The following is a 25,165-nucleotide window of genomic DNA, read 5'->3' as shown; positions in this document are numbered from 1 at the left end:
CCCCCCCCCCCCTCCTCCCCCCAGGCGTTGTTGCATTGCTCACAAAAGAGTTTTTCTATGCCTGATTTAAATCACACACCACTGTCTGATAAGAATTACTAAAACTATAATTAAAATATTTTAAAGAAGCGCATGAACTCTGGTAGAAATTTAATGCAGTTTTTGAGTAGTTACTGAACGATTATTTAACTTTTGTCTAATAACTGAAAAATAAAATGTCTTAGAAAGGATCGGTCCACATATTATACAGTAAATTAATTCGCATTCGCTGAATAAAATTCTACAAAGTTCTCGTCTAGTTTCCGCAGTATTACGCAGTATTTTCATAACTAATGAGAATGCATTAATGCTAGACGATAACTGAACGGATGTCTGCGCAAACTGCATATTTTTCTACCAGGGACATTTTGTATGACTTTTTAAAAATCTTTTTTATTTTTTTTGCACTTTATTGACGGCAATTTGAAAATATCAAAATTTTGCAATTGCTCCCGCACACACATAGTTGCGTCACAATACAATTCAGATATTAATAAAATAGATTTGACGGTTATTTTTTCATTTCACGGTGAAAAAACGCGCTTAATGAAAACATTCAGATCGTGCGTAAACGTCAAACGTCCCGGCGAATTATACGTAATCTTGTGGCAACGATCCATCATAAATTCGTGTTTTCGCGCGAGACCTCGTTGCGCGGTGCGGCCGCATCGCGGAAAATACATACGTATCCGGTTGGCTGCCGAACGAAATGAAACCGAAGCAATTCCGCAATTCGGTCTTCTTGCTCACAGGCGGAATATTAACTAAGTCCGCGTGCAAACAAGCGACCGCGATCCGGCCTGATATAATTTCGCGCGGAATTGAATTCCAATACGCTACTTTCCCGTCCGCCGTTATGAGGTCGTCCCGCTCCTCTGCTTTCCTTCCTCCTTTTTCTGCTTCTCCGTTCTTTTTTTCCCCACCGGTCTTACCACGAGCGCGGATAATCGGTTCGAACGACGGAAATGCATTCTACGACGGTGCACTTTGGGGATCGGGATTTCATCACCGTTAGCAGACGTTCCGCTTCGTTCCGGCTGCATTGAAATAAAGTTAGCGAAACGCTAACCACCGTCGGGCTACCGCGATTCCCCATTGCCGAAGTGCTCTCCCATAACCCGCTGCCATCGACCAGCGACTACTCACTTTTACCGGATACGATCTCCGCCGGATACGACCCTGCCGTACGACGCTACGAAGTTGTCTCGATCTCGACTGCAACTTTGTTAGGATCGAATAAACATGCCGAATTGGCACGTGATCCACACAGTTAGGGCACTATGATAGGTTTTGTTCGCTATGCATGGGAGGAGGGAGGAAATCCTTCCACAAACTTACACGGCACACACGTGGCGCGCCGCCACCTTGAATTTAGCCGAACTTGCGCAATTACAGTTACATCGCACTAAGAGTGAACCGACCGTATATTTAAACTCGTGTTCGCGCGAAAAAGAAGAAGCAGAAGAACACAATGACTAAATAACAATGAGAGCAAGCGGTTAGAAGGACGACGGTCGACGGAGACCGCGCAATTAGCGCAAGGGGTTAGCGCACAAGATATAATAACTCGGCATAATGATGGGGATATTAAGGTAATTGAGGTCTTTCAAGTAGTCGGAGAGAGTAGTCGGAGCATCAGATGCGATCCCGAGGGACTCCCTTCAAAATGTCAGTAGGAAATGTCACACGCATGCAATCCCCTTGTAATCCCCTCGAAACTATGAGCTTTCTGACCGCCTATCGCCCTCTCTATCCCTCTTGGATCACGCGACGCTGTTGTTAGGCACCACGTGCCATTACGTCTCTGCTCGTTTTGATTCCGCGCTAAAGGATAACGATCGGACTTAATTGCGTCGCTAATACGCGATCTAAATGCATACATGTGAGACGCACGAGCAATAAGATTCCATAGTCTCTAGAAACTTTAAGTGGGCGCATATTTTTCGCATTGGTCGAAGATTGACAGCGACCGCGTCTCAGTCGTGTCTCGAGACGCGGCTTGTAAATTTTAAATAATATCACGGCTACGAGGTACTTCTGCATTTTTATCTTGGGATGCTTTATTGAACCTTACAGCGTATGACGGTAATAGCCACGAGCTCGCAATTATGCAAACGGATTAATGCGACGTCGGAAATAGATATATTGATTTGATCTGCAAAACGCTGACGTCGCACGATCATTTTTTTAAATATCGCCGCTACAGGCTAACGCGTTAAAAGTCGCGGATTAAACCTAATCGCTCCACTAATGCATGACCTGAATGCATATACGTCCCGCGGGTATCCGAAAGAAGACCATAAACGGCAAACAACGCGGGACTCCTCCGTGTTCCAAATCTCTGCAGCAATTATGCAGCAAATCGTGCCGCGCCCGTAGCTACGTACCATTAACTGGCCAAGATTAGACACGTTTACGTTTATGAAAGCGCGCTAAGCTTAATTAATCGGAATTCTTACGGAAAAAATACGAGAGACAAGAGTATTTTCGGTGCGAAAAGTGTGTGGATTTCTGCACTGACAGAAGAAAGAGATTAATCTTACTAAAATTTTAGTTATTTTTGGCATCAAATATCTTCTTATGCTCCTAATTACTCAATTATTAATATCTTCTTAATTATACGTTCTAAAAAGAACCTGGGTTTTTTGTGACCAGCGAATATATTGCAAACAAACTTCTCTCTTTTATAGTCCCAAAGAAGAATTTCGTAAACAATTATGAATAGCCGCCATTAGTCGCAAAAAAAGACTTCTTCCAGGTTCTTCCAATGATTAAGGGAAATGAATAATTGAGTTTGTTTTATTCTGCTAAAAAAATTTCTTTTATTTATAATTCTTTCATTGTGTGAAACTCCAGTTTTTTCTTAATCCACCTCTTCACGAAAGAGTGAGAAAACGCAAACGATGAACTAAATATAATGTCCGCCACTCGTACGCGTCCACGAACGTCGCCATAATTTTATGCATCCAATAATCTACATTAAATTATATCCGTTCAATGATATTTAAATTTAGTTAGCCTCGCCGGTTAGTCAATCCTCTACAAATGTGGTACATATACATTACATACGTACGTGTATCGCATTACGGATGATTGCGGTGCACTCAATATTCGTTTCTGACGTGACACGAGCGCGAAGGATCGAAGCGGAATGAAGTTATAAGTAGCACCGAACGCGATTAACGATTCGTTGACTCTTCAATTTCGCGATATTACTATATCGAGAACGTCGTCGCGTCCCACCGCGCCGAATCAACCTCACGTTTCGACGATCCCTGCCACGCCTGTACGTCGGTTCTTCAATTAACCAATTAGCCGGCTTTATGTCACGCTGCTTCAGTTACGCGCCGTCCCGCAAAAGGACGATCGCGTCCAGACCTGATTGTTTCAGTAATCCGCGTCCCAAATGCATATCGATTTTGGGCGCCGCTATAGGGAAATTACGTTTCCTTTGCTTAGTAACCCTGTTAAATTACAATGTTCGATTTATCAAACGGAAAATAAGTCCGCGAATACTGTCTATCTATTGCCATTAGTTTTAAAAATTACCATCTCGATTTCTCTCTCTCTCTCTCTCTCTGTCAATCTCCATCTATCTCTTTCAAAATGTCTTACGATAACGGATCTTACGAACAACCTCCGGAAGATGTTCCGCTCACCAGCGACATCATTCCTTTGTGCCCTTTCACACTTATTATACGACACGCCGTGAACTAAAGGCAAAGCTGACAGCTACATTAATTCTCTATCTAAATGCATATTTACTTCATGAATATCGGTTTAATATCGGCGCGAAAGGCGATTACAGAATTTCTCGATTTCGAGTTCTCGAAGTGGCTCCCATAAATGATACGTTTTTCTTCCTGTCCATCTCGTCGTACATTTTTCACTTTCTCCGTCTCTATTTATCTCTTGTTCACACATTCGTGTTACCGCGTTCACTTTATCTAAGAAATGTCAGAAACGAGCTGCTCTCTTACATAATGTTTTCGTTGCGAAATTTTGTCGATAATTATACGGAAAAGGACTCGACATGATGTGAATAACATTATCGCAAGATGAAGTGAAAAATTGCGTATTCCTCTCATCGTCATTAATCGAGTTTCCTTTCCAATTAACGAGATCGATTATACATTTACAAGGTTGCCAAGAGTTACGGGCTCGTGCCTTGTCACGGTAGAGAACAATCGGAGTTTACGAAGGGGTTTGCTTCATAAAACTTGTAACTTCATTAGCTTTCCGTTTACGCCAACGTGGTTGCTACATTTTATAAATTGACGCCATTTTTTGCAACCAACGATATTGAGCTTCACTATTTTCGAACGACTACACAATTTCGGCCACAAAGGCCAATACAAACCGATAAATGTCAAGGCTTCATATTTTTACAGAATTTTTATATGCATATTTTCGCGGAGTCTATACGAATATGAATGAAAATCAGGTGCGCGCGCATAGCGTCTATGGCAAACACGCGAGCAAACATTTCGAGTCCAAGTTTTTGCAAACTGAAAGCTAAAAAAAGAAATGATTTTTTCACGACGAAAGTAAACCAGCGCACCTCTACGCTATTTTTCACCGGTCGCGATCGCGATTGGACAGTTCAAACAAATAGGATCGGGCCTTGGCCAAGTACATCGGTACATTCGAGCAGTTACAGAGTTAATAGTTTGTGGATTTAATCCAGCGAATCTAGTCACCATTATATAATGGCACGGCGGATCGTTCCGGAGAAATGGTTGAATCGAGTGAGAGAGTCCCGGATTAGCGGATGCATCAGTGCTTACAGAGGACCATGATTAATCCAGCCCTATGGCCCGAAAGCCGATGAGTCGGGCAGCCTGCAGGCAGCCGAAGTGGAACGGAGACGACGATGTTTGCGAATTCAGATTGATCCGCGACTGCCAGATGCAACTCGTCTCTACGACGTGTAAATTCGCTCCCGTTCCGGTCGTCGCTACCGCCGCCGCCGCCGCCGCCGCCGCCACCGCCGCCGTCGTCGTCGTCGTCAGAATATAAATCGTCGTTAAAATGAGTGCAGGGGAAGCAAAGTTGCTCGGCGAGAAGAAATACAACGATCTCATTCCTAAGTGCCAGTTAAACCGTCGGCTTATCGGCGAACCGAATCACGTCGCGGATACCGGATATCGATCGACGAGCATTATCGTAATGAAGAACTATTATCCATCGCGAGGGATAAAACGTTGAGAGCGCGCAATAAGCGTAATGTTATATCTTACATTCGGCGGCGAACACGCGCGGAACCGTCACGTTCTTCCACTTGGCCTTCTTCTCTGCGAAGAGCGTCACTTCACAGGAAGGAAGAGCATCGAAAAATTGAACAATAATTAATGCAACGCTGTTATTATTAATAGATAGATCAAATTACGTAGAAACATACTCGGTTCCGTAACTAAGGAATTTATTCGCTTAAACCAAAACGCTTAAAATTATACAAGAAGGAACGATGGCAGAATAAGGAAACAATAATCGACGTTCCGACTTGAAATCTAATTAAGCACAAGGCATTAGTTAACGAGCCGTAGTTATTCGATGCGCAGAACCAAACCGATCGCGCAGGGACCCAAACTTCGCAATTAAAATTCAGCAGCTGATAGTTTCCGGATGGAAACTGTAATCTTGAGAAGACCACGCTCGATCACCCGGTCAACCCGTTATTGTATCCCGAGGCAATAGCTCGGCTGCTACCGCTGCCGTTGCTGCTGCTAGCAGCACCAACGGTCGTTCCACTAGCGTCTATTGTAGTATCATTAATCCGAATGTCAGTTACGCCTAATCCGAACCGCGGGAAAGAAGACTCGATAATTTCCATAAAACGAGAAGCAACGACGACGATTTGTTTTCGGTTAGCGTTTATCTCGGTTGTAAAAAATAACGCCAATCATCATTCATATGTATCGAAATGGGTGACAGGAAAATGCGGACGCGAATTCGGCCGGTGAAACGCCAACGTTCCGATGATAAACGGACGAGAGCGCGATGCGACGCACGTGCGGAGTATCGGATAGTAGGGAAACTAAAAGTTAATGTCCGCGGCGCGTATTACATGTAAACCGGTGCGACAAGGCCGAAGAGAGGCGTCGTTATCATCCGCATCGTGACGATTCAAGCCTTCCGGCATAGCTGCGGCTGTTATCCGTCATCTTAATGCATAGCCGGAACACCGAGCGACGCACCACCGGCTTATAAACGGCGCGATTATTCCGCCCCTTCCACCACCCACACTCGCCCCTGTTCGCCGCCATCCTCCCTGCCCACCGGCCTCCTCCTTCGCCCGACATCGTCGTCCCCGAGTAAGCAATGTCGGCTACGGATGGGTCCGCGTGGTCTCTATAAATGCATCGATTTGAATTTCATAGGGAGAGAAGAGAGAGAGAGAGAGAGAGAGAGAAAGGGAGTCGAGGCAGGATGAATAGTTTTCAATATCTTTCCTCTTGTCGATCCTTCGCGGTTCCTACACGCCGTCCACCGTATATAAATCATTTTTTGTTCGCGGGATCTCCCTTTCATTCCCTGAAACTTCCTCACTTCGTGCCCACTCACCCTCTCGTCACAGTTCGCGTTGTTAGAACCGGTTTGCCTTAACGTACGATATGGACCAGTCGAGCAGAAGGGCTTGGAACCCCGGGTGTTTCTGTCTCCTGATGAATATGTCCCTACGATTACGCTTACAAAGGGGTGACCACTGGCGCGCAATCTGCTCGAAGACAGATGCGTGAAATAAGTACAGCAATTCATTTGAATTTATGAACAGTCGTTCATGCGGCCAAAAAAGCGTACTTCATCTGTGTGGCGTTATTGAAGAACGAACACGACGAATGTGTTGGGCTACCGATATTACGACCGACAATTATTACGAACCCAACAACTACGGCCTCTATCGTTTCCAAAATTAATTAAGCAACCCCCAATTAATTCTCGATTGATAGAATGTAATTCGAACGTTGCGGAAGCCACGTGCGAACGTGGTTCAAATAGATGTATTTCCAGTGGAATCCGAGAGCAAACATCATGCGCGAAACAATTGTTACGTTATTCGACCTCTAATTGGCCGGAAAGATAGTACGTGGGCAAATAATTTGGTCATTTAGCGCAAGTGGCCGCTGCAGCTACTTCGATTCATTACGCGACGAAAGAGTGCGGCAATAAGGAACAAATTAAAACGCTCCCGTCGCACTCCTTTTTTCGTGACGTGACGAAATCGTGGCTTGATCGTAATTGTCCAACAATTTCGGCTCATTGTACACGCCTCTGGCGCGTAACAAGTGGTATTTAATGTAAACGAAATAATGGACGCACTCTTTCATTACACCTCAAAGTCGGCGCCCTGTTGGTTACAGCATCTTTTTGCCGAAGAACGTGGCAATGACATCCCTTCTCTTACCTTTTTATTTGAATGTCGGACAAATATGTGAACTCGGAAAAATCTCTTGGACGAAACAAACTTTATTTATACACTAACTTCGCGCGCACACGCGTGCACATCAACTAGAAAACGAGTAAAAATGTAATACTTTTTTTTCTAACGAGAATTTATACGCAAACTTCACATAACGTTTCCTAGAAATTTGCCAAAAGTTCTCACTGTGCGCGGCACGCGCGCGCTCATCGAATGTGTAGTGCGCGTCAAATTTTGCAGAGCTATATTCCGGCACTTATATCGCGAATCGAGAGAGTCTCGAGCGCCGCTATGTGATATCAATCTACAAGTATAATGCGAAAATCGATATTCGAGCATTTTAATGTAGGAAAAAGCCGCATTAGAATTTATTCGATTAACCGCGCTGGAGATATTCGAATAATAATATTCACCGTAATTACTGTTCAAATATTTACGCGATATCAATCGGGGCTGACGAGCGCTCGATCCTTCAAACGAGGGACTGATCGAACCTACCTACGAGATGCCATTCCGCGACCCATGTGACTTTCATTCCCTAATTAACAGTCCGCAAAAGCCATTATCCACCTAACATTTTCGTTAAAGCCACTCTAGCCTGACTGCAGCTGAGCCGGAATTGCGAATAAAAGACTGAATAAGATCGTCCTACCGCGCCGTAAGTACTCGTTTTTATTCCCTTTCGCGTAATTTTACTAATTAATTAACTAATTGCCTCGGCTTCGCCGAAGAGAATTCTTCAGGCTGTCCAGTGAGTGCGGTAGCGTGTAAGGAGCGCTGCGGAGAGACAGAAATTCACTTCAACGTCTTTCTTTTTTTCTTTTCGCGGTTCTCTAACCGGGTCAATGGGTTAAACATAACTCGACCCGTTGTTCAATGTCCGAGGTATCTCTCTTTATATTCTGGAATATTTTTATGCAGGATTTTAATCCCATAATACCGCGCGCAGCTTTTCATACGCTGATGTAACACACGTTAGCACTGACGGTACTCAGAATTAGCGCTCTAACATTAGTCCACGCACACACGCACGTAAACGTCCGCGTGCGAACCGCTAAGAGTATTAAATTACCTTAATTTCACCGGCGTGTATAATATCATTACGCGCGTGTGCGGAAAATTTGTTGAATTTTATCCTTCGTACAATATAATACGCGTGACTCGTATTTTTCACGATGGAAATATCTCAGACGGCATGCGCAAAATAAATATATCTCGTTGAATTTTTACCGGCGAAATTGCGCCCGAAAAGCGTGGACGCAGCCGAGAAGGGCGCGCTTAACGCGCATCGGCAATGTCTCGCGCTAGAATTACGAATGGTCACGTTACTTAAAGCGACTTAGCGCCATTTAGATACTTGTTATCGCGCGAGGGGGACATTCGTGGCGCTGCGAAATAGCCGAGCGGCGTTTCGCAGCTAGTTCCTAACCACTTATTCATGAATTATTCCCGTAAGCACGCTATAAAAACACGTTTCGCAATTCCTCAATGTGAGCCATGAGATACGGGAATATAGGTCTCGCTAATAGACAGTTTTACATGCAGTGAGTGATGTTAGGACGCGGAAAAGAATAGCCTCCGCGTTTTTATAAATAATCCAATAATATCCCGATTCTGGATATTAAATCTGTTGCATAAAAAATCGGAACTAACAGGTATTAATTACTCGTGTTTACGAAAAAAAACGACATGAGAGATTACGCCGAGATTCAACTTTTTTTTTATCTATTGATCAGAATCTGCGAAAGTGCCGATTTATCATGAACAATGACAATCGTGTAGACGATAATTTGTTATTCGATATCAATTAAGTTAGACGAATATACACTGAGAGAAAAAAATAGTTGAAATAACTATAATCTCACTATATTTTATAGTTCGTTTTGGCCTCAAATATATATTTATAGTTCATCTAAACATAAAGATATAGTAGAATGAACACAGATTTATAGTCACCATCTTATTACTCTATATATATGGTAAAGCACCTTTTGGGAATATAGTTACATGTACCTATATTTGCCAAATATTCCAATTGTATTGACTATATAAAATAGTTAATTTCTCTTACCATTCAATATTTGCTACCTTACTATATTTTTTATTTCAAACAATTATAATTCTTGGTAAAAATTTTATACGAGTCAGTTATACTATGCTTATATTGTAAATATTACAAATAATATGGTAACATTTACTATAAAAATTATATTTCTAAATATAATTTTTTTATTATGCCATTATAGTTCCAAATATCATACAGTTTTCTCTCAGTGTATAAAAGTTTTAGCCAATGCTGAAATTTACATTACGTTTGATTGGCACATAACAGCGTCCATAACTTTAATGAAAAATTAATCTGCCGAGATAGAGCGCACATTCAGATATATCCATAAAAATTCGAATTACCTTGTATCCGGCCAGGTCTTGAACTACGCAGGAGAGAATGGCTTCCCTGCCCACCGACGCGGTTACATTGGCTATCGGCTCCTTGAATTTAGGATCTAAAATGAAAGATAAAATTGCAGCGTTTTAGAGAACTGCGATCGCACCATCTCGACATGACATGATAATAGAACCTGTCCATTCCCGCGACAATCAAATGGAATGTGACATCGAGATTGCGCCCCTGAAATATTCGTGTACACGAGCACATTCATCTCCATCGGAGATATTAATCGCGCAGAAAATATTCAATACTGATAGTGAATGTACTCTTAATCTATATGCACACACACAAAGCAGAAGTGACAGTTCCAATTTTCCTGACTTCTTCTCGATTCGGAAAAAACGACTGTGCTAAGAATTTATTCTGTTCACTTAATGAACCTATTAAATTTTCACCCAACATTTCTACACTCGAAGCAAGCAAAAATGATCACGAAGAAATCTATTAATCGGCTTGACTGCTTCATTTATCGAACAAAAAATTCGATCGGTGTAACACGAGATGGATACTTGCCGGAATGCAAGTTAGTCATAGACAATTTAGCAACTCCAACATTAGGTGCACTAAATATACGCACAAACATTGAGAAAGCAGCATTGACAGTACGCAACATCGGATATAGATATACATAAGACGCATATATACAAAATGTAAATCGCACTTGTAATAGACTGTCACGAGTTTCGATGACATTTCCCGCACCGATCACGAATTACGGTGCAATATGCAAAATTAAATTTTATACTTCATATACATATATAGATTGTAAATTATATAGAACTCGCAAATTTATTTTTCATTTAGATCGACAAATTTTATCATGTCATCGTTACTGAGACGCAATAAATTGACTAACCTGAATGTAAACACGTCATAATATCGTGAAAAACTGACTGAAATAAATTTTCTGATATTTCCACGAGATGCGCATGTGTGCGCGTGTGAACAAAACGTGCGAAGTATAGGTGAAAATGTGCATAGCGCGAAAAAAGGTACATTCTGTACAAATGTACTCGATTAAAACGAATTCGGTCGAGATATGTGCGTACCCCAATATGTATCCCAATATCATCGCTTTCCCGATAACAGGATTGTAAATAAAACACAAGCTCTGCCGCTGCCACAAAAGCGTCATCCGTTTCTCCATTAACGATAACGCATAAACGTCAACATCGATCAACGGACCAAGGATACTACCGGCGCCAGGGCCCGGCACGACCCGGCTGACGGTATCACTACTACGAAATTATTCCGGCAACTACATTACGATATTGTCCATCAAATCTCGCCCGAGTCAACACCGAGTGAACATGAACGCGTCCCAAACACAGCGCGCGCAGCAAACGGCCTCTCCGCATGCGGAGCCATTAAAAGGCCAACATCGATCAAGGGCCAAAAATGCCCCATGGAGGTTGTTTGCGCGGGGGCAACCAGGGAAAGAGGGCAGATGGAGCGGGAATGGTCGGTGCGAGAACATAACCGTGGATGGTCCCGTAATGGGAGCATAAGGGAACCATAATTCCGGCAAGCGCGGCTGTCCGTTGGCGGGCCGCGAGCCGTGGTGGCCCTCGCGGGAAATTCGGCCGTATCAAGCTTTCGCTTCGGTCGGCTTTGATAGATCGGTCTTACAGGAGAATAGCCGTCCCGAATCCGGAGTGTGTGTTTAGCCGGAGTACGTTCGCGAACGCGTATTTCAAGGAGCATAGTTAACGCGTTGGAAGTCGCTTTTGATCGCGGGTCAAGTATAACGACCTCACGGCCGCCGTGTACTCTTCATCACTTCCAATCGTAAAAACACGCGTCGACGGCTCGAATGATTAATTGGACGAAGTGACGAATTGAGAGGAAACCACGACTGAGCGAGTATACACCGCAGGGAACATTTCTTGAAATCTACTTGAGACCCACAAGGAAACCTACTCAAAAGTTACACTCCAATTTCTTTCTAATTTGGCACAAATGTAGAAGTACAAAAAATATTTAGGTCATGCTCTCTCATTTTGGCCCACTTTGAGTTTCACGGGCAGTTTATAGCTTTTAATGTTCTCACTCCTATCATCAACAAGTGTAACAAAAATGCATAAGAAATAAAATATGTTTCTACGAAGTTATATAATTCTAACAAGACCCTGATTACACTGTATGTATAATTGTAGGAAAAGAGTTGGAAATGATTGATTTTTTGTAAGAAATTTCTATACGATACGCGACGTAGTCGAATACGCTTCTTCGATACGTCACGATCTACTATATCCGGCGACGAGTTATTTCATCGGAAAGCTCTCGATGGTAATTAAGGAACATGACAGGAACAGTAAACGTAATTGGCTCATCGCCAGTAACGATATTTATTCTCGCAACATAACGGATGATCGTATTAGCACTCTCATTTACCCGCGACATCTCTCATTTCTTTAACATGTCACAGTAACGGATTTGCTGAAATCCAATATTCTTCGTCTTCCTATACTCGCGAATCTCAATGGTATACATTTAACTGTATACACACGACGTCTTCCAAACAATCTCACGTGCGATAAAAATGTTTCTACGATTCATCAACGATTTGACAGTAACGTGACACTGCATTTTTCACAGTATTTCCGATGTGCTTGTAGCGTAGTGGATTGTATTGTACCCGGCATGGCGTTTTTAAGTTACAGCTGACGAAGCGTATGTAAGTAATTCAATAGTCGACGCTATTTCGAAAAAAAAAAGCGAGAAAAGGAAGAGCGAGCGCGCAGCCGCTCGGAAGTTAGGGTGTGAGGGTAGTGCGTGATAAAAAATATCACGAGCTTTCGCCGATGGACGTCGTCACTAATGCACTTTATGGGGGCCAACGTCAAAACATCAACGTCCGCGGATTTCGAACCGGCTGCATTCGAAAAAAGCCCGGGTCGCCGCGACGTTTACGATGCGAAATGAGTTTTCATTTACGATCTCATTTGTGTGCACGTCAAGCGTATTTACGGTCGCGGCATAATTCGGAGTAAAAATATAAACGTATATCGTCACAAGAGAAATAAAAGCGTCATCATTTTCGACCTCGAGTGGTTTAAAACGAGAGGGATCAGAAAGTAAAGGAAAAAACTTTATTATAACTAAGTAAGAGAGAGATAGAGAGAGAAAGGGGAGGGAGATATATATATATGGCTCAATATCTTTACGATCAACCTCTCGTGGTAATATTCGCACATATTAACGTATCGATAATACCCCATCCATAAATAAACTAGAAGCCGTCGCGCCGCTATCACCCGTTAAGAACCCGCATAACCGCGACCCAGTGAACCGTGTTAAAACACACCCGCAACGCGGCATTTCTCATCTCGACGACCATCCTTCCTCGATTTTCGCCGCTTCGCTTTCCAAGTGGAAAGCGTACGAGCGAGGTCACGCGGAAGAACACAAAGGAGGGATGGGAGGATCGGTAAAGCCCGTGGTTTTCTCGCGAAAAGAAGCCCGAACAATCCGAGAAGTCCGGGAGAGGGAGAGACGTCTCGCGTGCCGCCGGGAGATTATTTTCGCAAACGCGGATTAGAAATCACTGACGGTATTCACACGCGCGAGAAGAGTCCGTGATTCGCCGTTACAACCCCGTCGGAATAATAAGAGTTTCGCCTGCTTAGTCCGACAGGTGCTTACGCGGACCTATTTATGGCAACGACACCACCATATTCTCGGATACTCGCTTTGCGGCCGCTGGCAAATACGCATTGTGAAACCCGCAAAGGCGCCAGGCATTTTATACAGGAAAGTACAGTCCTTTTCGCTCTCTCTCTCTCTCTTTCTCTTTTCCACCGTTTCTTCCGCTTTTGATTCTCGCGAGTTTGCCTATTTTGCGATTCGCTCTCGCGTTTCTATCGACCCGCGCGCTCTCTCATTATCCGCCGCGTCGTCGCTTATTTGAGTTGATTCGTTTCTACCTTGCCACTTTACGCGCATTCGTTTGCCTGCTCGCAAGCTCACACGCCAGCTCGTTCTTTCATCGCGCTGCTCGTCATTCGAAAATACCGCCGGCATCAATCCCCCGATGTTGCAGCAGCTGTTTGGTTTTCATCTTTCAACGCTCTCGCGTTTCGATCATTTCACGGATTATATTAACTCTTGTTTTTGCGCTTTGTTGCGCGCCTGCGTCGCAATTAATCCCTTCCGGTGAGCTCGCGGCGGCTAACACAATCGGCACTGCGGCGAGTAACAGGAGCGCGCGCGCGCGTCGAAATAAAAATATTTTCTAAATTTGATTTACAACTCCCAACGTTAGTTTAGATATACATATACACACACATATACATTGTGTATATATATATATATATATATATATATATATATATATATATATATATATATATATATATGTATATGCAAAAATCGACTCGCCTAATTGCAAATTTACTCGTTCCTTTCCTCTTCGCCACTTCCCTCGTTCCTTGGTTGCCAAGCTCGCGTCTCTTTACGCTCTCCGTCAGATGGAATCATTTCCTTCCTTTTATGCATCGTCTAATTCAGCACTTTGGCTTGTTCGTTTTTACTCGTCGTTCTCCTTTTCGCAGCGCACTGCTGTGTCTCGTCGGTCGGTATGTCGACGGTTTGCTCTTTCTCACTTACTCTCTTTCTCATCGCGTCTCATCCCCTTCTCATTTTCTCAAGACTCGACGCCTCTGTCCGTCTTGTTCCTACATTTATTTCACCGCCACCCCCTATCTCACGTCTCTCTATTTCGCGGCTTCAGTGAACCCACGTGGTACAAGGCACATAGCATAATAACGAGCCATGAACAGCGCAACGCGTCGGCCGCTTTATTTCACCATTTCTGGAGTCTGAAATATCTCGCTCCTCTGAAATCACTTCGCGCAGGCTAGCAGTAACTTCTCTCTGCGCGCACCTTCCGCGAGCGCGCGCGCGCGCGCGCGCGTCCGCGCGGTTCTCGTTGCAAACGGCTTAATGCGTGCAACGGTAACTCATTCGAAACTCGTTCCATCCGAGAAATAGTTTGGAGGGATCTACGGGAAATACGAGAATGGGATCCCTGTCCAATTTGTTGTAATAATAGAATAATGCCTCGACTACGAATTGATGCGCCATAGTCTACCGACGGATAAACGATTCGCTCACGACGAAAGAGCCGTGGTAGTCTTTCGTCGTCATCGTTGTTGTTGCTGTTGCGAGTTACAGCGTGAAGATTAACGCGCGCAAAGTACGGCTATCTACGTACCTATCTATCCGTCTATTTCGTTAATGTCTCATCAAAGGCGAAAGTTATGGCGTGGAATTGCAACGTCCTCTACGACACGTATCTCATCGCGACACGAATATGACAAGAGAGAAGGGTGGCCTAATTTTCTTAGCGCAGAAACGAGACAACAGACCGCAGCACGGCAACGACGCAGAACGCAGAAACAACGCTTGATCCGTGAAGAAAGAGGTTACGGCGGAACAATTAATTATTCCAGTGTCGTGTCGTACAAGGGGCTAGTACGTTTGTGCGCGCGATATCACTTGTCGCCACGTTTCTGGTTTATTGCCGTCGGGATGTGTTGGCAAAGAAGCAGCATGTGATACTTGTAACAGATTGCATTTCGTGCCGGGACACACTTTGTTATCTGGGTTTACACTTTCATGCACCAGGAACGACCTCACGTTTCCTACCTCGTGTCGGTCTATTTATTTTGGCCAGTTGGATTTTCAAGGTGCTGTCGACGTGTTCGTGACAGGAGGCTCTTTTCAAGTTCAGCAATCCACCAAACTATTGTTAGATAATGTCGGTTGATGTATGTAAGTCCGCCGTCTGTGACGGCGGGCTATTGAGAGAAATATTTCGCTCTACCCTCGGTACGCGAAATATATTCCGATAAATGACGAATTTAACACTGTAATATACGCACGATGACAATAATACGCACTCTCCCTTGGTCTCCTTTCTTTCGCCGCTTTGAAAACGTCGAAACGTTCAGTTTGCATCTCTATCGCAAAGTTAGAAGTCGACTGAGTCGGAGACATTACTGCGCGCGAATACTCACTCGGGATCGCTTGTCAATACTGTAGAAAATATTGCCGGTGGGCCTATCGCGTGCTAAATAGAGTTATAAATTTATATGCGCGCATACGCGAGCGTAAGTTAAGGCATACTTGGGTAAAAGTTCGCCGATACGCTTTTAACGGAAATCAAACTTGAAACATTGATAATACTTTTGTAAAGAGCGCGAGCTATTTAAAATATCGCCGGGACGGTTCCGGTCAAACATTTAATCAAAACGCGCTCTTGCATGCTCGGTCTCGCGCACAGTTATAATAAATTCGTGTAAGTGCAGTCTATAGATATATTATTCGGCCGTGCACGAAAGTACGAAACTTGGGATTTATACGTTTCGCCTTCAATTAACGGTGACGATGGTGTAACAATTCAGGTCGCCGTGCTGCACGGGTTCGCAGCACGAAATAAATCAATCTTCCGCGCCCCTACGTCTTCTTTGTTTCTCTCTCTCCTCTCTCTCTCTCTTTTCTTTTTTTGAGATATAGAACAGGCCGCAAAGATGTAGTAAAAGTTGGATCTTTGTTGTGGAGCCGAGCGAACGAGCGGATTTGAATTAAAAACCGATCGACTTAAAATGTAAGTGAGCATTCGATCGCACCGGCATCCGACCGTTTCAGTCGCGGAATCAATTGCAAAGTACGACGACGAGAAGAAGGACGATGCCGCCAGCGAATCTTTTTACACTCTTTTGCCCTCACCGTTCTGTCTCTCTCCCACTAGAACGGACCGACTTCTTGAATTAAACATTCGATAAGTTATAGCGAAATTTTTATAGACGCCGGCATATTCTTACTCAGCATATTGGAGTCCCGGTCATATAAGTAAATCGACGCAATTATTCTAATGGATTCTGATACGAGCCTACGCCGTTGGAAGAAAGAAACTACGTTATGACGTACGTAATAAAACTGCCGGGTAAACGCATTAAAAGGAATTAAGTTGCGCTACTTTCGAAGAGGGTAAGATTTACCTCTTGTCTGCTTCCTCTCGCCGTTCTTTCGCCGCGCTCGTGGAAGAATCTTGGCTTGACTTGGCTCGCTCGCTCGCTTGCGCGATTCAATTACTCGCGGGCTCAAAAGTCGACGGAGGGGCACGCCGCCGAAAGGAGATCACCAGTGACAATAAAAATACCGCCGCGCGACGCAAGATTTGCGGTTAGTCTCGCAGCAATTTGCATCTCCGCCACTCGGTGATTCAAATTTCTAAGAAGGACTCTTGTCTTCGGCCTAAAACGCTTCGCCGTTTCACTCGTCCACGCCTGTCGGAAAAGCCGCGAACTGAAAAAAGGGCGTGATGCTTCCGCTCTCACATATTTCTACACGAGAGAGTACCGTAGTAAAAGTTACGACATAATTTTGTAATTTTTGATCGTACAGATCTCTAAACAAAATTATTATATATTTGCCTGAAAATGTTATGCACGTTGAACTTTTTACAAAAGTCCAACAAATTATTGTATTTACTCGATTATTTGTTTTTTTTTTTTTTTTATATATATATTCGATATATTCGTCAAATTGATTATCTTTGCGAAAATCTATATTGTAATTTTAATAATTTAAAAATTTAATATAAATTTTAATATAAAAATTTTAATATAAATTTTATTAAAATTTTAACATAGTCCAGTTTTGAAGAAAGCATTGGAAAAAGGTAGAATTTTAACACAATTTTCACTACAATATTTTCTGCATGTACGTACATGCAGTTTCGTGGTTAGGTACACGAGCGTGCACACGCCAGATACCACGTGCAATAAGTTATCCGGTCGGCGAACATTTGTACAATACGTTATACTTTCTATCCCCCAGCGCGCACAGGCGCTTGGGCTAACCGAGTTCCGCCGACTCGACTCGGCGCATACGTTCGCCCGAGCGCGATTTTCATATCGAGGGAAATCGAGATCCTACCCGCGCGAATTCTTCTTTCCGCCTCTGCCGTCGCCACCGCCGTTCGCTTCTTGGGAAATTATAAGTTCGTAATGACCCTCGCCCTCTACGCCGGCTCGGAACAATAAATGTATAATGCGATATAAAAGAGAGAAAATGTGCGCGCGGTTTTGCGGCCGGATATTTCCTTACAGTTAATTCTCGGCGTATGAAGCGGTCGTTCGTCTTTTCACGTTATTGCGCGATAATCTCTAGACATAAAATGAGACGGAACGTTTTTCGACGTGACGGTGTCTTTTTTTTCTGCCTTCTCTCCCCCTTACGACAATCGACGTAAAACGTAATTATATCATTTGTACATCAGTCGTGAGAAGTTTACTGCGCTTTCGGGATTATTAAGCGCGCCTTTACACGCCTGTCTCGTTACGTAATCAAATATTCTGTATATCCTGTTGAGAAATTTTATTTTGCATAGAGATTACTTTTTTAAATTAAAAGAAGATCGATATGACGATCTGCATCGAATTTGGCATGTCAATCGGCATTACGTGTCACATAAATAACGAAGCGGTGGGAGAAGCGAACATTAATTAAAACTCGAAATATCTTCGAACTTTTAATGAACCTCGGGGATATCTATGATGAATTATTAATCCGTTGTATTTTCTGTGGCGCGTTTCTCCGGTCATATCGGGAACAAATATTTCGAATTACGTTGCAAAATTTTGTTATTTAATAGCGCGTAATTTAAATATTAATTAAAATAATCCATATCGCGTATTACTTTAAAACACCAGCGCGCGGATCGCAAATTACGATACGTCCCGTTATCGGCGCGAAATAAAATCAGACTCTAATGACTCGAACACCACCACATGTTAAAATTCACTTTTTTCTGCGTCTCTCATTTCGCGTTCGAGAAATCGCGGGCTTGAAACTATCGATGTTATCACTCATAATAGCAAAGTTTCGCTTTCCGATGGCGAGGACGACGACGATAACGATTGCGGTTAAAAATAATTCACAGTGGAATCGTTCGCGCGATCCCGACGACAGTTACATCGTTATCGACGAGCAGACGAAGATTCCATTAGCGCCACTCATCCGCTGTATTAACGACAAGGTCAACTGAAATTTCTCAGCAGATACGCTGCTCTTTGACTCGAGTAACAAGATTGAATTACGCGAGCCTCTTCATCCGTCGTGTCGACACGCGCTGACAAACGTTCCGTTTCGATGCCTCGCTCGTATACGGAGCCAGAAGTTCGGCCCTCTGACATCACCCTCTCCTCCTCCCCCACCCACTTCCGCGCCTCCGTCGTTCTCACCGACGGGATTCCTCTTAATTGCATACGGTAATTATTGTTTGCGCGCTAAATACGTCGACACGCACAGTCGAGTAAAGAGTCTTCTCTAACATCACCGTGGCGAAAATTCATCGTAATGTGACGCAGTCGTCGAGTTGCGCGCGAAATGAAGGAAATCACGATACGGCAAAAGCGCACGCGGTGTGTGATAAATAATTAAAAAACACCGACGCAGAAATTCTCCCGCTGCTTTAGATCCACACGCGGTGTGTATTGAACCGCGAGTGAACCTTCTGATAAAGGTCATTAAAACTCTTTTATTCTCCTCCCTCTCTCCTTCGAAACAGAGAGAGAGAGAGAGAGAGAGAGAGAGAGAGAGAGAAAAAGAAAGGGTAATCGATTTCGTAGCAGGTCGAATTGGGTCGAAAGTCATATCGGTGCATTGACACGATGCAATTCGGGAAACGTAATTATTTCGTAATATACGCGCATCGCGCATTCTATGCCTCCGCGGGAGAAGCTCGAGCCTCATCCTCCCAGGAATAAAGCTGCACTTAATTGCACGCGATAATTATTGTTTACGCGGCAAATACATCAGCGTATACGTTCAGCCGCTGAATACCGTCTGAACGTCTACGCAATAATTCTCACATTAAGAGGAAACGAAAGATAAAATGCGACGATGAGGTACGGAGTCGCTATTACTTTCGTATAATGGCCGTATAACTTTTGACAAATCAATTTCCTCAATCTTTCTAATTACAATGATCAACAGATAATTTGTCACATGGAATTTCTCATGTGTTTCTTGTAAAATTCGTGCGAGAATGAACTCTGAATGTTTATATCATCAATATTTTTTAATTTAATATATCGTATATTGAGCGATCTACACGTAATTCCCAGTTCAATTCAATTCTGAATTTTTTCATATCGAAGTACTATCAATATTAAGTATATTCTATAAAAAGTTGTTTGACTCAAACAATGTATTACTTTACAAAAATCTATTAAGATTAACGACTCCTTTCCGTTGGCACGACTTTTTCCAATTGAGCCACAAGACATGATAAAAAATGTAACCTTTCTTTTATTTTTAAAACATATTAAAAATCATGGCAGCAGAAAATCAGCTTCTGCGCTTTAAAATTAGATGAACCATGTCTTCATACATATAAAGAAAATCAAACTTCTTGAAACTGAAAAATCGCAAACCTAGAAAGGAAAGCTAGAAACCTGGAGATAATAGAAAATATATATTTGGATTTATTAATTCAGCGAGAAACATACTGTATAAATCAAACTATTTGACTTATATGATAAAAAAAGTTTCTTTTCGCAGGCCAGCGCTATTTGTCGTTATTAGTTTGAGAGAAAGAGACTCTCGCTGAAACTATACGCGAACGCCCTGTCACAGCCGACGCGAGAGTACAGGTCTGAGACTAATTGTCCGTAATTAACATCCGCGGGGTGGTCTCGACTAACGACTTCTTAAAGGCTATGTGACGACGGCCATCGCGAGACGAATAAAGCCTATAAAACAAAGGCGCGCGAGTGAGCGCGCAAGCGGCGAGTTGAGGGAGGAAAATGTAATATAAATCGCAATCACAAGAGCCATACATCGCGGTACACATTGCAGCACGTGAAGTAATAAAACGCTCGCTCGCTCGCGTACTGCCGACCCCGCGGGCTTCGCCCACACCAACCTCGTCGGACAACCACCGGCCGGCTTCCACCGAGCGTTCCTCGCCAGGCTGGTCGACAGTCCGTCGCTCCGTCGATGGCGGAGTCGACGGTGTCCGTTCTCTAGCCGACGTGTCATTAAGCCCAATGCACAATGGCCGGTCGTGAGATTTAACCGCGCATTAGCAAGAAAAGATTACGACGACGGGCCGACACGCTCGCGACTTTGTTAACGTCCGTAGCCATTACGAGCGACATTCGTTCTCACCCTTTGTTCGAGATCCCATGACTCGGCCCTGGTATTTTGTGAGGGCACGACGACGGGAACGACCCGGAATGCAACGGACACAAGCATCTCCCTCGCGATGCGCAACGAATGTAAATAACCGTTGGAGCGTTTTAACCACGCGATAGTTAAAACCATCCCCGCCGTGCGGATCTGCTCGCGATAGATGCGGTCACCACCCCCTGGCAGCTCTTCAACCCCATCGATTCTGCTCCTCGCAATTTGAAACTTAATTGCGCGCGTCAAAGACACCTCTTCTTTCGCTCTCAGTCCGATTATAAAGAGAACTGTAGACGCGCAATTTCTATAAACAAACGGCACTATCTAATCAAAATGGTCCCTCCCTCGTCCTCATTATGCATCGGGCTTTATAGGCGTCACTGTTTGTACCGTTAACGTTTGATGAGCGTTAATGTTGGTACTGTTGACGCTGGTGCTGGTGTTGGTCTCCGTAAGTGACGAGTGGTCTTAGCCGCTTCGCGGAACAGCGGTGAGGGTTGACGCGGAAGGAGAGAGGCGACTGCGGCAGGGTGGTAAAAGGGAGGGAAAGGTGGGTGGAGGATGGGCGAAGAGGCCAAGGAGGAATTGGAGCAAAGTTGAAGTAACTACCTTCAAAGAACAGACTAAGTTATTGCCGATGGAAGAGGTTATTAGAGAGTTATACGAGAGTTTTATCTCGCCGCTAAATTTTTGCGACCACGCCGAGTTAAGGGAGCAAGGTGGATGGTACGTCAGCAGTGGCAGCCAGAACAAAACGCGGCCGAATGTGCGCGGGAATCGTATTCGCAGGGGTCGTAAAATTTGCATGAGATCAACGAGAGAACATGCGGTTTTGATTCCTTGTTTCGTTGCCTCGTCGAGATAACGTAGGCCGCGGCGAACGGTTCAACGAGCTCCTACAGTAGGAGCAAGCTTGCAATTAACGTGTTATTAATTATCAAAAAAATGAAGCAACCTCGATTTCTCTATTATTTTTTATCCCTGATAAGAACGAGATGTTTTGATCGTGTTATGGAAAGCGAAAATCATTTCTGCGCGAACGAAATATCTTGTGGCGCCTTTCGGTACAACAAAACAAACACTACACGACGCACACAGCCGACGTCGAACGGCCCCCTCTGCGGGATACCTAAAGTGGAAAAAGCTTCAACGCGTGTCGAGCGTTCGCTAGAGAGAGGCAAAAATGCTCCGTTGTGTAATAATTACATGCAAGGACAAAGAGGCACCCGCTCGTTCACAAAGATGGCTCGAGTGTCGAGAACGCGCGAGCTAAGCGTCAGGGTGTCGTTAGAAAATTTATTCCAAGGATCGCTCGTTCTTTCGCCGCTCGTTTTCTACGGTAGCAAACCGTTACAGTAAAATTGTTCGGCTCTCTCGGAGCTTTTAAAAGGCTGCGGTAAATGGAACCCACCGCGGGTAAGCACCGCGCTGTTCAGACAAACGCTACATTTGGGCCGAAGGGATGCCCCTTTGAAAAACTCGGGGATTCGTTCGCCCCGCCTAAAGTACCTCTTTTATACGAATCCATGGCAAACAAGAGAACGCTGTTTGAAGGGACCGAGTCGCGCGGCCGAACAATAAGCGATAAAAATGAATCCGCAAAACTTCCTTGCTTGCTTTTTCCCCGGACTCACCCGGGTTTCCGCGCAGAGCGCGTTTCTCAACGAGGGAAGAAGATGTAACACGCCAGCCAAGAATACGAATTCCCGCGGGTCATACTTAATCGCACGGTATTTGATCCTAGTCGTATCTTAACCGTACTCGTACATATAGTATATGCATGTACCGCACACGTAACAAAGTATACACAGTTATCTGACGATGACATGTAAAACTCTCGTTTACGTGTAAATTAGGTCAAACTAAACAAAAAATTCTTCTACCATTTTGCAAACAGCCATGTAAAATGCTGAGTTATTAATTAAAGAAGGCACTGATGATCGATCACGCGCGATACGGTAAATGAGCTGTGATGGCTGTGACGCCTGACGTCGCGTTCTCGTACATTAGGTCAAACTGAGCAAAAAAGTCATCTACCATTTTGCAAATAATCATGTAGATCTTTAGTTATGAATAAAATAAAATTGGTGCACGATTATACACAATTGTTTGTCAATCTTCTTTAATTAATAACTAAAAATTTACGCGATTGTTTGCAAAATGGTACAGAAATTTTTTGTGTTCAGTTTGACCTAATCTACACGAGAGTTTTATATGTTATTGTCAGACACCCTGTATATCTCTGTGTAAGCCAACAGCGCGTCGCGAATATGATACATGACGCGCGATTAACGAACAAGCGGCGCGCGAATCATCACCCGCGACACAATACCATCGCGGAGTACCGCCCGCGCAATAATCGCAACCAGTTATCGTAATGAACACGGGACGACTAAGCAGGGCGTCGGTGAAATATTAGAGCGAAATTTCCCTGGCGAACGGGGTGTTACCGCAGCCGGCGTATTTCATGTACGAATCGCGCCAACGTGGCATCCACGAGAGCGAGTAGCACGCACAGAGAGACAGATAGAGACTTATTAAAAGTACCTTCTTCAAAAGCGCACTTGCGACTGACAGGGAGAGCGTAATCAAAGCACGACGAGCAGATTTTCCCTCTCGGCGGAGATAAAATGGATCGTCGATGCACGTGTACCTCCAGACGGCGAACGTAATCACGGTGTAAGACGCGCAACCCTCTGTGTGTGTCGCACGCTCCCGCCGTGCCTCCGAATCTGCAGTCGACCGTAAAACGTAGTCGGGGAATGCGCTGCTTAAGAGCGGCGACGGGTGTTGCATAGACGAGCGTGGAATACCATATTGCGGCTATGCAGTATTTATTAGCCCGCGCTATATTCGGTAAGACCAAGCTTATCCATTAGTCGGCGATTGTGCGTCGGGCTTTATTGTTTGCCGGATAATCGTAAAGATGTAACGGCCGCGGTGCGAATCAGTTTACGAGCCACGAAGATGCAATGCATAACGCAAAAGTCGTAGAACGCGCATAGGTGCTTTGCCGTCGACGGCGCCGCGACGCAAGGCGGCGGTAACCAATCACGCGATATCCGGTCGCATCAACGGCCAACTATCGTCCGCGCGCGCTGTAACTTCGCCGCAAATATTCATTGAATTACCGCGGAGAAGTTAGCGCCAATTTGCCGAATATCACGAATAAATCCCATCTGTATGTTAATAAATTGACAATATTCCAAATATCATGTATTACTATGCATTAATGTTTAGATATTGCGTTTATGTAAAATATCGCCGTAACATTATTCCGCCGAAATATTTGTACTGCATTGTACGACGTTTATGCGGGAATACATCGACTTGTGACTAGAGCGATTGATGCGACGTGATATTGCCCGAAAATTGTCTCCAGATCCTTCGCGGATCAAAGAGACCAAGATTTGTAGACATTGAGGTAGACACGATGACGTACAAGCTCAAGAAAATCCAATCAGGCACTTCGGTGATCCCGGCTGGTCAAAGCGACTCATGACCCTCGATTCTTATCGAAACTTCGTTACTTGCGTAATATAATCGCCTTGAAACGAGTGGCGCACAGACACGCACCGGAAATATAGTAAAGAAAAGCATATTAGGAAAGAGAAAACCACGGGAAAATCGCAACTACAAACCGAAACATCAAAAGAAAACAACAAGTGCAAGAGCGGCCGGATAAACTGTATTTTAAATTTGCAACCTAACGACTCGCCTCCGGATCCACACAATACGCTCGATGGTATTGTTTCTCGAATGATTCAGAAACGACGTTTTTTCAACCAGCAGACGCGACAGTTATAATAATTACACGTCGCCTGTCTCAACTTGTCCGGTAGCAGCTGACGCGTTCTAATTTCGCACTCGATATCGATTAATCGGCTGTAAGGAAAATGTATAATGGGTAACATAATACCTCGTGGAGGTTTGTGCGGACATTTCAACGCGTACATTAACAATGGCGCGGAAATACAATATGTCTCTCTCTCTCTCTCTCTCTCTCTCTCTCTCTCTCTCTCTCTCTCTCTCTCTCTCTCTCTCTCTTTCTCTCTTAT

At 44.0% G+C, this 25,165-nt stretch overlaps 1 protein-coding gene across 3 annotated transcripts in view; it reads right to left on the bottom strand.

Moving 5' to 3' along the window:
• LOC116847950 (neurotrimin-like) overlaps nt 1-25,165 on the bottom strand; it is a 188,102-nt gene that overhangs the window by 67,442 nt on the left and 95,495 nt on the right. For 2 of the 3 annotated variants that reach the window (XM_032823581.1, XM_032823580.1), the window contains exon 2: nt 9,869-9,963. The exons of the other annotated variant lie outside the window; for it this stretch is intronic. In XM_032823581.1, the coding sequence (XP_032679472.1) occupies nt 9,869-9,963 (95 nt within the window). The remainder of the gene's footprint in view (nt 1-9,868; nt 9,964-25,165) is intronic. 3 annotated transcript variants of the gene reach the window in all.

This window comes from Odontomachus brunneus, unplaced genomic scaffold (genome assembly GCF_010583005.1).
Source record: "Odontomachus brunneus isolate Ranch 3 - 2012 unplaced genomic scaffold, Obru_v1 Obru_scaffold_085, whole genome shotgun sequence".
NCBI classification, from domain to species: Eukaryota; Metazoa; Arthropoda; class Insecta; order Hymenoptera; family Formicidae; genus Odontomachus; species Odontomachus brunneus.
Note: the sequence above shows the minus strand (reverse complement) of the source record. Positions and strands in the feature narration are given on the sequence as shown.